Source organism: Lepidochelys olivacea (assembly GCF_965140295.1).
Source record: "Lepidochelys olivacea isolate rLepOli2 genome assembly, chromosome: 6".
NCBI lineage: Eukaryota > Metazoa > Chordata > Testudines > Cheloniidae > Lepidochelys > Lepidochelys olivacea.
The window spans coordinates 82,820,184-82,835,534 of record NC_140416.1 but is presented as its reverse complement, the minus strand read 5'-3'; the positions used below and the strand labels follow the sequence as shown (position 1 = coordinate 82,835,534).

Below are 15,351 nucleotides of genomic sequence, written 5' to 3'. Positions count from 1 at the left end.
GTGTATCTATCCAACAGTTACAGCATGGAACATTGAATGGTGGTCCCACAAGAAGTTCTTTCCTCATTAAATTGGTGGATGCATCCAACACAGGTGTGGAGTGGGGTGCCCTTCTCTGAACCACTATTCTCAAAAACTCTAGTAACAGATGTCTCCATCCATGGGTAAGGCATGCACCTGAACAACTGCATATCCAAGAGAAATGATGTCCTCAGGAGGCAGTACTGCATACAAATATATTGAGACTCAGAGCCATTTGGCTGGCATGCCGGATGTTCCTGGCCCTTATTTCAGGACCTGACAATCCAGGTGTTATGGTCAACACTGGCAGTGCACATCAGTAAGGAACGGGGAGCCAGATCTCCACTCTGCTAGAAAGTCATGCAGCTCTGGCACTGGTGCATCAGACTTCACATCACACCAGAAGTGCTACATCTCCCTGGTCTCCAGAACATCCTGGCAGTCCAACTCAGCAGAGACTTATCTAAGAACCATGAGTGCTCCCTGAAGACCCCCTGTGGAGGGACCACTTGAGGGTCTTTTGCAGGTGGGGGTTTCCAAAATCTGGACTCATTTGCAATATTTTAGAAAAACAAATTTCTCATGTTCTATTCCAGAGAGTGCCCAACCCTGGGCTCCCTCATGGACACCTTTCTCATACCATGGGCTCCAGATATAATATACATCTTCCATCATGATAGTTCTGGTATGGACCACACAATTCTGGTATTCAGATGTACTGACTGTCGCTATGAAGACAGGTCACCTATCTGTACTGCCGCAACCTGGTTTCCTAGGATAGTGCTTGGATCCTACACCTTGACCCAGTGTCCCTAGACCTGACAGCCTGGATGTTGGATGGATGAATATACACAGAGAAGCTGTTCTGCTGCTGTTCAAGACATTTTGCTGGAAAGCAGAAAACCTTCAACCAGATTGCAAACAGTTTTCTATTTTGGCATTTCAGCAGCAACTCACCATTGAAGCTTTAATTACATCAGTATTGGACTATCTACTTTAACTAAAGCAATTGGGATTGTCCTTCAGCTCAATAAGCATGCACCTGGCAGCAATCTGTGATAATCTGTCTGCCCACGATCACACAGTCTTCTCACATCCCACATGGATGAAATTTCTAAGAGACCTCAACTCATGCTTTCCCATCCTCTTCTTTCTGGGACCTTAACAGGACTGATGGGTCCACATTTGAGCCTATGCTACCTGCTCTTTCTACCACCTGTTAATGAAGACCGTTTTTCTGGTAGCTATCATATCAGGTAGGAAGATGGAAGAGATCTAGGCTTTCATGGCAGGTCACCCATATATGACCTTTCACAAAGACAGAGACACTCTGAGTCCTCAGCCAACTTTTCTGCCTACGGTAGTTTAGAATTTTCACATCAATCAGTCCGTTCATCTCCCCGTTTTCTTCCATAAACTGCTCTCTTTCCGAGAAGAAATTAAACTCCACAAGCTCAATGTTGTAAGAGCGTTGTCCTTTTATTTGCATAGGACTAGGCCATTCAGGTGTATGCCTTTACTCTTTATGGCATTTGTTGAGAGGATTAAGGGACAACGCCTGTCACCTCAGAGACTAAGTGGGTCTCAGACTGTAATTACAGGGGTGGGCAAACTTTTTGGCCCGAGGGCCACGTCGGGGTTGCGAAACTGTATCGAGGACCAGGTATGGAAGGCTGTTCCTCCCAAACAGCCTGGTCCCCCGCCCCCATCCGCCCCCTCCCACTTCCTACCCCCTGACCGCCCCCCTCAGAACCTCCAACCCATCCAACCTCCGCTGCTCCTTGTCCCCTGACTGCCCCTTCCCAGGACCCCCTGGCCTCAGTTCCCCACCCCCTATCCCGCCCCCCCGTCCCCTGACTGCCCTGACCTATCCACACCCCTGCTCCCTGACAGGCCCCCCAGGACTCCCACACCTATCCAACTCCTCCTGTCCCCCGTCAGACCCGGGGGAGGGGATATGACAGCAGCGTTCAAGTACATAAAAGGTTGTTACAAAGAAACGGTGATAAATTGTTCTCCTTAACTGCTGAGGACAGGACAAGGAGTGATGAGGCTTAAATTTCAGCAATGTCAGGCATTAGAAAAAACTTCCTAACTGTAAAGGTAGTTAAACCCTAGAACAAATTGCCGAGGGAGGTTGTGGAATCTCCGTCATTAGAGATTTTTAAGAACAGGTTAGACAAACTGCTATCAGGGATGGTCTAGATAATACTTAGTCTTACCTTTAGTGCAGGGGTCTGGACTAGATGACCTAGTGAGGTCCCTTCCAGTCCTACATTTCTATGATTTACCATTCACTATTGCCTGGTACAAGCAGTCCAGATCAGATGCTAGCTTTGGTAGGGCATTCTTACAATCTTCATTCAAATAGAACTCTTCTAATCCACTTCCAAGCAATAGGCAATTGCTTGTAGGTCACCAAGAGTGGAATCTGTGTGGAGACTCACTAGAAGAAGAGAGAACCGTAGCTTACCCTACAGTAACTGTGCTGCTTCAAGATATGTTCACACAGATTCCATAGCCTGCCTTCCTTCCCTGCTAATCAGAGTCCTGATCCTATGGGATTCTGACTAAAGGAACTGAATGTGGTTTTCAGCTACCTGACCCTTTATACACTTTGTTATAAAGAGTGCTAGGGTGCAGGTGTGGCCCCCATGAACAAAAAAAAAATCCTCTTGTGTGCATGGGGCACACGCACATCAGAGTGCAACTCTGTGTGGACACCACATCCCAAAGAACCAGTCACTGTAGTGTAAGTAACTGTTTTATGTGGCCCTGAGAGAGAATTGACTTGTTCAGGATCATACAAGAAGTCTGTGCCTGAGTCAGGAATTGAGACTCAGGAGATGTAGGTTCAGTACAGTACGGGGCCACAAGAACATCCTCCTTGTCTGCTAGAAATGTGAGAGTCTCTTTTCACTGAGTCTTTATTTTAAAAACTCTTGTATCCCATTACAAACCAACAGAGAACAGCACAAACTTGTAATAATGCAAAGAAGGCCACTAACAACCTGTTTAGGCCCTAAAATTTACTCCCTTTTAAGTAAATCCTAAATAGTATTCTAGAAGGTTTGTAGGTTATATTGTTAAATCCTCCTCTACTCAGAGGTATCTGTTTATTATCCAGAGATGCTGCATAGGTTTTACTTTAAATAAAAGTACAGATATGCTCTTAAAATGACTGTAAAAGAGGCCCTTTCTTATTTAACAGGGGTGTGTGTGTGTGTGTGTTTTCAGGGTAGTGTCTGCTGACTACTTCTTACTCTTATTATCAATGCAGAGCCGGCACAGTTCAAAGAGTGAGTTGGATTCTGTTCCTTGAGTATCAACAGAATAGTTTACTAAATTCCAATCATGTAATGCTGTGTAAGCTAACTGAAGGCAATGGGCCAACAGAGATGTCATCTGTGGAATACTTTGGGATAGAACATGTGTAACTGGAGACTTAATTTGTCACATACAACCTTTGTTATTGGTGATGAAGTATGAGAGGGAAAGCAGTTTGCTTTTTCAGATGCCAGGTTGAGTTTTCAGGGCTGTCACTTAGTGGAAGGAAACATCATTTTATCTGTACACTGAACTCATTGGATCAGGAAATCAATTGAGAAATAATAACATGGAGCCACCTCATGCCATTTTTGCAATGACTTTTCAGGAAAGAATACATTTTAACAAAAGATGAATTTTGGAGCATAAGGTTGAGATTTTCAAAAGTTTCAGAGTAACAGTCGTGTTAGTCTGTATTCGCAAAAAGAAACGGAGTACTTGTGGCACCTTAGAGACTAACCAATTTATTTGAAGATGAGCTTTCGTGAGCTACAGCTCACTTCATCGGATCATCATTGGCCTAATTCTATTTTCACGAAAGATGATGGGAGTTTACCACTGACTTAATGGAAGAATTCAGCCAATCTTGACCAGTTTTAAAAGTCACACCCTAAATGAGTTAAAAGTATTTCTTTTGACCTAGTATATTATTGTTCAGAATGATTTCAGTGGTGCACATTTTGAATAAGTTGTTTATCACAAAACTTCTGGCCATTGAAAATTTGCAAAGGTATTCAGGTTTCAAGAAAAAATACATACTTAGTTTCAGTGGTTTTGGGGCCATGGAAAATCCAGATTACATTCTTCTCTATGATTATTTTATTTGATGGTAGCCCATTTCCAATCTGACAAGAGGAGCAAAGTTCCAAATTCCTCAAATACAAATCTTGTAGCCACAGATGCATTCAAACTGCTTTGAGAATTGATATAGAAAGGTTTCACACTTACAAACTTAGTCCCTATTAATCTTGGTGTGAGGACTGAAGGTATTTTGGTAAATCAAATACAAGCCACTAAGCATCTTCTACCAATTTTATTAGGGAAAATAGTAGATTTAACTTGGAAATATTCTATATTGTCACAGCTGTTCATTTTAAAAAAGTCATACCTAACATCAACATACTAAACACAGACCTAATTGTGAATGTTTGCTTTGACTTGCATTTAAATCAGGGACATTGCAATGTGGTTTGGATGTGTCCTCTCTCTGCACCCCACAAATTCTTCTTCAGTTCATTGTCATTTGGAATACAAGCCTTGGCTATATCTGTACAGCTGCAGTACTGTGTACTCAGCTGTTAAAAATAATTTTGTTTTCCCCTTCTTTTTCCAGCTAAGACATTTAGGAAATGATGAAGTGCACATTGTCTGGTCAGAGCATACTCGAGACTACAGAAGAGGAATAATTCCTACAGAATTCGGTGATGTTCTTATTGTTATCTATCCAATGAAAAACCACATGTTCAGTATCCAGATCATGAAAAAACCAGAGGTAAAATTTTTTGTTTTCCCTCATGTGTTGACTAACTTTTGGGTTGTCTAGATATGTTGCTGTTTTTTATGGTGTGATATATTAATCCAACAAGGTAATCCTCCTTTAATAATGACAGTAGTAATAGCTACAAGATGGAAGTCATGTATACTGGGTGCAGTGTAGAGAGGAAAATAAGCAACTGTGAACAAAAGGGCCATAATCCCATCAAGCAGTTCTGATAACTAATATAAACTGCAAGAACAAAGGTTAGAGTATTTTATGTAGTCACTTTAACTCTGAGATTAGATTAAATTAAATTAGTCTGGTTTGTTAGATTTTTATTGTATTGTATTAGCACATGAATCCAAATCCTAGATCTGTCCTGAGCTGGCTACCTCTTCCTCCTTGCTCCATTCACTATTACCGGTTTCCTTGCCTTACTCTCTCAGCCATTTCTACCTTTCCTTTAGACTGCCACACAGGAATTCAGGCCCAGAAAGGTATTTAAGCATTTTAGCTTTAATGGGACTATTTGCCTTGCTTAAAGTAAGGCATATGCTTAAATATTTTGTTGAACTGGGGACTTAGTGTGGTTGCCTCCCTGTCTTTCTCATAGCAGTACTCTTTAACGGCACCAGATCAACCATTCAATGTGGATTGAGCAGCTGTTGGAATAGAAGCAGCAATGAATGGTTGGATCGCTTAATTCATAGGTGTGATGGCAGTGGCATGGATTTACAGATTTATATTTCACTACACTGGATTTTGTTTACTATAAATATTAATACACTACATGAGAGAAATGGGAAGTCAACCATATGGCACTGAATGTGGCATGGTAGTGGCATTCAGTATAACACTAATGCCATAAATGGTATGGTACTACCAAGGAAGCACACATTTTAATTAAAACTACATTTTTTTCTTACTAGAAAGTATGAGGGGTTGCATTATTGCCATGTTTTATTATTATTTTAATTGCTTTAACTAAGAAGGGAACATCCCGTTCTAATAGCATCTTCCATTACATGGAAAATGAATGACTTCACCAATCAAACTAGATAACTTCAAGATTCTCAAAATTGAGTAATGGCAAGAGTAATGGCAAAAATAGTGAACTAAAACTCTTTTGTAGAATGGATCACATTTTAGCAGATTGCCTATTGGGTACCTCTCCCCTTCATGACCACCATATAGACAACTTCTCTTCCTTTTTGTAGTCATATAAAATCCTTGTGGTGGTAACTACAGCAATTGTTTACATATGCAAAAAGGAAGGTATTTCGTATATTTTTACTTTTTTGATGCTATTTAGTAGCTAAAAACAAAGTAGAGACCCAGTATTGTGTAACAAGCCCTCTATCTGTGAAACACCAGCAAGTGCTCCACAGATCCCCAGAGGTCCACACACAGCTGATCCAGAGTGATGGGAGAGTCCCAGATGCTAACTGGTCAGTGAAAAATACGATGTCAAAATATTAGAGCCAGATAATTCTGTGGACTTTTGGGGATATACCTATATTAAGGATCAAACTTTCTGCTAGTCTCAGCCTAACTTCTAAAACTGTGCTTATAAGTTTGTGTATGCAACTCCTGAATTTGCAGACATATCTGATAGTTAGCCATGTATCAATTCATCATGTACACACAAATGCAAGATTTGACATCAGTGAGTTTCACATGAAGTTATCATAATTAATACTGCAGTGAAGGAAACACATGAGAGCAAATAGGGAATCAGGCCTTCCACCTGTAATCATACTTTTTTATTTTCAATTTGTTTAACATATAAGCAAAAAGCATTCAGACTGATTTTATTATTCAGGTACTTGGCTCCCAAAGTGTGCTAAAATACATTACGCACACAAAGTAGACATGGAGGTAAAATCCTTGCCCTTTTCAAATCAACAGCAAAACTCCCATTGACTTCAGTGGGGGATCAAGATTTCATGTGTGGTTTTTGCTTCAAAAAGCATACAGGTCTAATTATAGATGTGATATAAAAAATGAGAGCAACAAATGGGGGGAAAGAGTGGTGGATGAAGATCTAAGAATAGTCAGATGATCGTTATGTGCACATTTAGATGGTTCCACGCTATAGATGCATGCTGTATCTGAAGATGTAATTGTTTTTAAAGTGGGTAGTCATTTCCCCTCACCTAGCCTTTGAACTTCACAAGTGTCACATACATGACGTACTATTAGGCTTTTGGCAGAAAGTGTTGAAAATAAGCCTGTATGAGACACAATATTCAAATGGTTACTTAAAACAGAATGTGCAGAAAAATTACCTGTTACCAAGGATATCATGTAGTTATATGGCTGTGTATTTTCATGAAATAATAGGTCTATCACAAATAATTGTTCTGATTAACCAGAGATGAGGAGGAGGGGAAAAAATGATGCGCTCTCATTGTTAATGTTGATTTCCAATTGTTATAGCAGAGATTTCATATTAGGGTTGAATTTATTAATTTCTGATTCAGGTTCCATTCTTTGGTCCACTCTTCGATGGCGCTATTGTTAATGGAAAAATTCTTCCGATTATGGTTCGTGCAACAGCTATAAATGCAAGCCGAGCACTGAAATCACTGATTCCATTATACCAAAACTTGTATCCTTTTCACCTGTACAGTTTTCACATACATTGACTTTTTAGGGCTAAAGACATTTTTCTCATGTTTTTGTTTAAATCTTAGATTTCTATCAACTTAATTCAGGGAATATATTTTAAACTGATATTTTTTAAGAAACTTCATATTAATGCTTTAAAATTGCCCAAATGAAGACCCTTTTGTGCTTTTAAATAAGGAATGATGGTTTCACATACAAGTCCATTTCATATACAGATTTTTCCAAAAATAGCTGATTTGTGGTATTATTAGCAGCTTTTTCCTTTAGTGAAAGTAGATATTTATTCATTAACATTGTGTAATTTTGTTTTTCAATCCCAGTAGGATTGTTTTTGTTTCAAAAAGAGAAAAATTACTTTCTATTATTGCTGCTTATTAGCTTGATTATTGTGGTACCCGATACATAGTTGTATAATACAGTTAAGAGCACCAGGCCATCATCAGAGTTACATAGGCATGTCTTTATAGAGATGCCTGAAAAGTTTATAGCCTTTTCCTGTTGGAATTTTATATTTCTGTAAACTTCAGAACTAGGCACTCCCAAGAAAATAAAATTACAGAACAGCATGAAGTGAAAATAAAAACATGAGGTAAACTAGTCCACTTTAAGAAAAGAAAAAAATTAATACCACTTGATGTAATATAGCTACATACTTTTATCCATATATATCATTACATAGTAAATGGTTTGTTGCTTTTTACATTTCTCCCCTTTCTAAGATTGACTTCTCCTATTATGTTTTTGATCAAGTAAATGTATGCTCTTGTATCTATTTTAAGTAATGAACAGGAGAGTTAAATTGGAATTAAGATTTTTTTTCAACTCTGTATGTTAACTTCTACCTGCAGTGTAGATTTATTGCCTTGCGTTTGTCAGCCGATAGACTATTACTTAAATGTTCTGTATTCTTTCAGAAATTGACTTTGTAGTAGTTGTGTAATTTTGCTTTTATTGTCCCATTTGATATGATGATATAGATTTATAGATGGATGATGGTATCACATTGATCACATTTAATGACATTTCTGCAGTCTCTTTTTGTTGACAGATATGCAGATGCACCATTATTTCACTTTTGGAGAGGTCTGAGTTTTGTGTTTGAATTTTTATTTGATGGGTTTTTTTGTTTTTGTGTTTTGGCTCTCTCTCAAAGTGGCTTGGACTCGGAATTTCAAATGTGTTGCCGTCATTTGACCTCAAAAAGATCTGGGGTTTATGTGTGTACTGAACCATGCAGGGTGGACAGTTGAAAGTTACTTGCCTTGAAATAACCTTCTATGTGCTATGCAAAGTAGCAGTGTATCTGAGCTTTTGTGAGGAGTACTTTTGCATGTAACAAATCCCAGAGATGTAATCTGCAGGTTTTAAATTCTGTGCCCTGAATTTGTCCAGGACCTGAAGGTTGTATATACTGCAAGAACTCCTGCAAAGATTGCAGATTCTGTGCTCCTAATTGTAGTTGCTTATCTACATATTATCATACATCATTATTATATACAGTGGTCATCATTAAAATATGGACATTTATCATTTTAAATCATTAGCATTGCTTTGGTATGAAAGATATCCTCTGTATGTTGTTGGAATTTGTGACCCCATTTAGCATGCACATTAAGTGTCAATGTACTGTACTGGGTACCAGTTTTAAATGACTGCATTATTAATTGGTGACATAGTGTGAGTTGTCATCTGCCTATGCTCAGATTATGTGTTGTGTTCACTGCTCTTCATAATACTTTGACGATAAAAGTTTTTAACTACTGTAAATGCAAACACTTGCATTATCTAATCTTCATGATACCTCTGTGAAGGATGTCAGCAGGGCTTCAAATATCTTCCTTCTCAGGATGAATAAAATGTTTGCCCTGGTGAATTGGGCTGTGAATCCCCTGCCTGCTCCTGTGGAGAAGAGGAGGACAGAATAGCCCTGTTGCTGCTCCTTTAGAAGGAGGGAAAAGGAGAAAGAGGGAGTACAGTGGCTCAGGCATACTAGTCCATTTTTAGGAGGGGAGAGGATGAAAGAGACCAGAGTAGTTGGAGCCTTGACTTTTCAGAGGGTAAACAGGAGGGAGGAACAGAGGGCCCAGGTGGAGAGGTTTATGATACGTCAAGGACCTTCTGAATGTCCAGCAGTGGGGCAGTTGCAGCACAACAGAACCCTACAAAGAAGTAGCAGGAACCAAATTGATTTTTATTTATTTATTTTTGTTTGTTTGTTTGTTTATTTGGACAGGAGGGGCAGATTTAATTGTGAGCAGCATTGTGGTTTATTAATGACACTGAAGATGGGGCAATAGTAATTAAATTAGACTGGGTTTTGAGGGGACAAGTCATGACAGATTAGATGAGTGTTCTGGCAAATGAGTGTCAGAGACATTCTTCAAACCCTGTAGCAGACATGCCTAATCTGCAAAAAAAAATGCAGAAATCGGGCTTGGTTTTGGCTTAATTGGCTTGTGAGTTGCTTGTTGGCTACTTTTTGGCTTGTAGGTTTTGCTTGCGTGGCTTGTAGCTTGTTGCTGCTTTTTTTGCTCCTCTCCTGGCAAACATGGGAAAGGGGGGGCAAAGCGGGGGAGAGATTCACAGGTGCACAGCAGGCTCACCACAGGCCCAGACTGCACGCTGGGGGGATCTAGTCATATAGAGTGTTGGGGTTCTTAGGGATTGGCTTGTTTTGGCCTTGTTTTGAAATGGGGTTTGCTTGATTTTTGGCTTATTGTGAAAGTCGGGGTGCTTATTTACCACGTGAAAGTTGGCAGCTGTGCCCTGTAGTTGAGTATTCTCTCCTTTTTGAAGCTGGAGAAATTGAGAGAGGGTAAAGTTGTTCAAAACCACTGTAGTAGTTGATTTCAAAGCCATGATTAGAACACAGGAGTCTGACTCCAGTCTGATATTCATCCCACCATGCCATGCCATCATTCAGTATGTAGTATATGCTACCTGGAAGACATTTTTGGATTACTGTTGGTCACGTGATACCCAGCTGTGTACTTCTCCGTCTCCGGAAGGGGCTTTTTAGTGATATAAAAAGCCAAGGTGGAGATCTCGAGAGCCCCAGTTATTCAACCACATACATGCTTGCTGGGACTACTTACTATCTGCAACTCTTTGCAGGATTGGAACCTGAAAGAGTAACGGTGACTGAAGGGAAGAGTCTGGTGTCGCTGTCTAGGTGCATGTAGTTTGATTTCATTAACTTTGTGTTTTACTGTTTCAAAATGTTATGGCTCTCGCGTGTGTGTGTGTGTGTGTGTGTGTGTGTGTGTGTGTAGATTTCTGTAACTGCTTTGCAATTGGAATTTTATTATAGATATCACCCTTGAAAATGTTTTTGCTATTCTATTGGAAGATAACCAACTATACAGGAATTCCCAGGATAGTGCTGTAACTAAGAGCATGAACATGATCCTTAAATGTGTAATCACAGGAATATCAAGCAAGAGCTGGAAGCTGGTACTACCTTTGTATGTGGCATTTATGAGACTATTACTAGAATACTGTCTCCAGTTCTGGTGTCCACACTTAAAAAAAATTATTTATTTTTTTTAAGAACTGGGAAGGGTTCAGAAAAGAGCTACAAGAATGATTCAGGGTCTGGAAAATGTTTGTAGTGAGAAACTACAGGAGCTCAGTAGTCTATTCAGCTTCAAGAAAAGATTAAGAGGTGACTTGAGCACAGTCTATAAATAACTACCATTGTAATTTACAGTATTGTTATAGCTGTGTTGGTCTCAGGATTAGAGAGACAATCTTGGGTCAGTGTGGCATGGCACGTCCTTCGTCTCGCCAGACTTAGCATTTCCCCTTCTGGTGTTGGTGGGTCCTCAGGTAATCAGCCCCACTCAGGGCAGGGTTTGCCTTCCCCCTTCTGTGCTCCTTTGGTCACATTTTCAGGATAGGCCTCAGCGTCAGCCTGAGGGGGTGATCCTCCACCAAACAAAAAGGAAACAGTCTCATAAACACAAAAACTCAGGGGGGCACCTTTCGCTGTCTCCTCACTGGTGCAGGGTGTCGTCCTGCTGGTTGTCTTGGGGTGTCAGTCCTTCCCCTAGCAGGCACTCAGATTTGGCTATTTCCCATATGAGAAGGAGCACAGCCTCTCCTGGAGCAGCTTATTTCTCTGCTGCCACTAGCCTGGAAGGAGCTTGCTTCTCTCTCTTCCCCCTTTCTCTCACCAAAGGAGGGGTTTTAAATGGTCTCAGGCAGCCCTTAATTGGACTCGGGTGTCCCTAATTGACCTGAGGTAGCCCCTTCTCAGCTAGTAGGGAAGAGGGCCTTTAATATTCTAGGACTAATGTATCTGCCTTCCAGTGTGCAAGGTGCCAGCGGCAGCAGCACCTGCAGGAGACACCACCCGCTAACCCCTCAGCCCAGCAAGATGCTCTCAGTCCACCTGGCTTCAGTATTTGCATGATACAAGTGTAGATCATTTTTTCTTCTGGTGTTCAGCTTATGTCTCATGAACAATGGAATGTTCAAACTCTCCACCATTTCTGATTTTCCTATCAGTAGGTAGGTTCAGTACATAGAATGTGATGATATTAAGTGGTCTTGCTCATTTGTGGATTTTTAGTGAGAATATGTGATCAGGGATTTCCATACAGTTCAGTGAGCTAATCTGAATTTGGTAAAGTCAGAGGATGTTTGTTCTAATTCATAGTACCAATACAGAAGCCTTTAAAAATCTCATTTTGGGTCAATCAGGAATTTAGAATCTTATTTTACAGTTGTTCCCTCAATCCCCCTCAATTTCTTAGATCTCAAAAATCCTTGGTTCCCTGAATTTCCATGCTTTATTGCCCACTCCACAAATCCTTGTGTCAAAAAGTCAGTCTTTTGGATAAGTAAGACTTGTTATAGCACCTTCTAGTGCCACTAATGCCATTCTTGGACCCACCAAAAGAGTTGCTGGCAAAATAATGAAAGGCACTCTCTCTCCAACAGCTAAGCATACTGTTAGTATGCTACGGCCACCATCAGAGCAAATGATCAATCTAGGATCTTTATATCCGTGGGGTAGTACATGTAATGCTGTTGGATTGCTGAGTTAGCCCATAACTCACCTGCTTGCTTAGAAGAGGAAAGGTGGGAGCCTCCATTTTTTAAAAATAAGCTTTCATGGAGAAAACGTTTCAGAAAACATGCATGTAGGTTTACAGAAAAGGGGGTAGTTCTATTCTTGACTCAAAAACTTTGCCATTCAATATAAATAATTTGTTTACTTTGATAAACTTTTTCGTAAGAGGCTTGCAGTGCTAGCAACTCTAAGTGTGTTGGAAATAGGCACTGTATGAATCTTTCCACACCATTCTGCCAGTGCATATAGGTCTTGAACTATAACATGATCTTGCTCTTGCAGCTCTCTGCTAGGAGAAAGTGACAATCCATGAAAAATGTTTTTGGAGATTTTGTAATGTGGGCTAATGTCCATTAAGAATTCTGCCTAAAATTTAAAGGAAAAGGAGACAATATCAATAAACTAAGATATATAAAGCTGGGTTGCTAAATAGTTAGGAAAATAGTGTTTCCTAGCCTTTCTATTTATAAACACCTGGTTTCTGCCTGGACACTAACTGGTCTTACATTTTCTTTATAGTATATTCCTGAAGAGTTAGTAGTTGAAACATTGTTCTCAAACCTTTAGCCTTTCAACATATTTGTTTTAATGAGAATGGAAAAAATCTTCCTTGTACACCAACACATTACTCTTCTCCCTACATCTTTTGTTTTTCATATTCATTTTGAGTCTTTATAGTTTCCATCACTTGTTTTATTCATGAGATAATGTTCTGAGGTTTCACTTAAAGGTTGAAAATACTTTGAAGTTACTTGTAAAATTCAAACCTCTAATGAAGAGGGGCTTACTTGATTTATTTGATGTGCTTTCTACTGATTTGCCCAGAAGAGGGCTTTACAGGAAAACAGAGCTCATATTTGTTGTGCCTCTTAGACTAACATCTGCCTTCAGATAATCTTTCCATGTTTGAAATTCCATCTTATTTTTATCTTAAAATTAAAAATGGTGTGAAGTAACAATATATCGTAAACTGAGAAATTTTGTACCATTCAAGTTCTGGGGCAGATTTTTTTCATTTAATTAAGAAAAGTTCATATTGATCTGTTAAGTTTTCAGGTTGTGATTTGTGAATAGTCAGAAGGGAGATTTAAAAAATAACCTTAAGGTAGTTATTTGAACAGTGAACTGAAGGGTATTATACCAAATGAACGTTAGTGGCTCATAGAGGTATTCCTCTTCCACCGAACTTGATACTTTAATTGTCTTTATTACTAAAGTAAAAGTATTAGAGAGCAATGTTATCCTTTTTTGCTTTCTACAGCCAATTCTTTTTAATCTTGTCACTTCTAAGATGTGTATTTTTAAATCAGAATATAAAAATAAAAGATTCTCAAGCTCTGGAAAAATGTCTGGGGGGAGAAAATAGTGACTAAGAGCTCTTCTGCTTCCACAAGTGGAACTGAAACCAACAGATCAAGGTTAGTGCAGCGTTTCTCAAACTGGGGTCCATGAGAGTACTCCAGGGGGTCTGCAGGCCCTGCTGATCAACTCCTCCCTCTCTCTCCCAGCGCCTCCTGCACGCCGGGGAACAGCTGTTCAGCGGCATGCAGGAGGTGCTGGGAAGGAGGTGCACTTAGGGAAGTGGGTGGAATCATGTCCGGGGCCACCAAGGATCAGCTCCTCTCCCTTCCTCCCAGCGCCTCCTGCATGCTGCAGAACAGCTGTTCCCCGGTGTGCAGGAGGATGGGGTGCACTTGGGGGATGGGGTGGAAAGAGGTGGGGAACAGGAGGAGCAGGGGTGGAGCAGGAGCAGGAAGAGGTGGGGTGGGGGTGGAGTTTTGGGGGAAGAGGGGGGGGTGGAGGTGGGGCCTGGGGCTGAGCAGGGGTCTTGGGGTCTGCAAAAAAATTTAAATCAAAATGGGGGTCCTCGGGTAGCTAAAGTTTTTGAGAACCACTGGGTTCGTGCAAGCTCCACAGGATGCTCTCTCCTTTTTCCTAGATCCTGCAGAATCTCTGCAGCAATCTAAATCCACGGATTGGGAGCTGGTGAGCGAAGTAGCCAGCTACACAACATGGCATACTTCTGTGCAAAATGGTTCAGGTAATTGCAGACTGAGTTTGAGGTTCTTCCTTTGGACTGTGAATCCGGCTCCATGAGGAGCCATTCTGTCAGGAGACTACAGAGAGCTGAACATAGACAACATTGGATTGCCTTGACTTAGTTGGATAATGAGAAATCTGTGCGTTTAGGCCATGACACAACACAGGAAACTCCTCTATGCCAGAGAAACCAAAGTAGGGGGAATAATGGGTCTTAAATTAGTATCTTCAATAACCTTTTAACAAATATATATTAGAGCACTTTATTTTTTTCTGCGTGTTGTATTTTTAATTCACGAATTGAACAACTTTAAGTACAACTTGCAATAATCTGAGGTTTTTTGTCTTATATGATCTGGAATTGCTTATTATTCACAATTCTAATCATAGGTTTCTTCATAAACATGGGTACTGCTAACATAGAAATATAAAAGTAGAAGGCAGGAAACTGGTTCACTAATGCCAGTTTCTTTTTTCCTCCTACCCCAACCACCGTATTTCTCAAGTCTAGGAAAGAAAAATATCAGCATTTTATATTCAATTAATATCATATATTTTGTCGTTGAATACCCAATATAAATGTCATAAGCGCTGCTTGCATGCGTGCGCGCTCTCTCGCTCTCTCTCTCACATATATATAATATATATATCCCCAAATAGTGACAGAAGAGTTTCCAGGCTACCAGGGCTGTCCCTAGGGAGGTGTGGGGCCCGGGACATAGGTGCGAGTTGCTGTCTGCTGGGGGGAACTCCCCCCAGTTCTGCCCAGGTCCTGCCC

The 15,351-nt window shown here is 40.3% G+C and overlaps 1 protein-coding gene and 1 long non-coding RNA gene across 4 annotated transcripts in view; both read left to right on the top strand.

The window, feature by feature from the left end:
- The window catches only part of RALGAPA1 (Ral GTPase activating protein catalytic subunit alpha 1), a 235,006-nt gene that overhangs the window by 176,614 nt on the left and 43,041 nt on the right, over positions 1-15,351 (top strand). For all 3 annotated transcript variants that reach the window (XM_084632410.1, XM_084632409.1, XM_084632408.1), the window contains 2 exons: positions 4,682-4,840; positions 7,309-7,436. In XM_084632410.1, coding sequence (XP_084488536.1) covers positions 4,682-4,840; positions 7,309-7,436 — 287 coding nt within the window. The remainder of the gene's footprint in view (positions 1-4,681; positions 4,841-7,308; positions 7,437-15,351) is intronic.
- LOC311521595 overlaps positions 14,398-15,351 on the top strand; it is a 32,411-nt gene continuing 31,457 nt past the window's right edge. Inside the window, exon 1 of the long non-coding RNA XR_014711927.1 lies at positions 14,398-14,574. This is a non-coding gene — a long non-coding RNA (uncharacterized lncRNA). The remainder of the gene's footprint in view (positions 14,575-15,351) is intronic.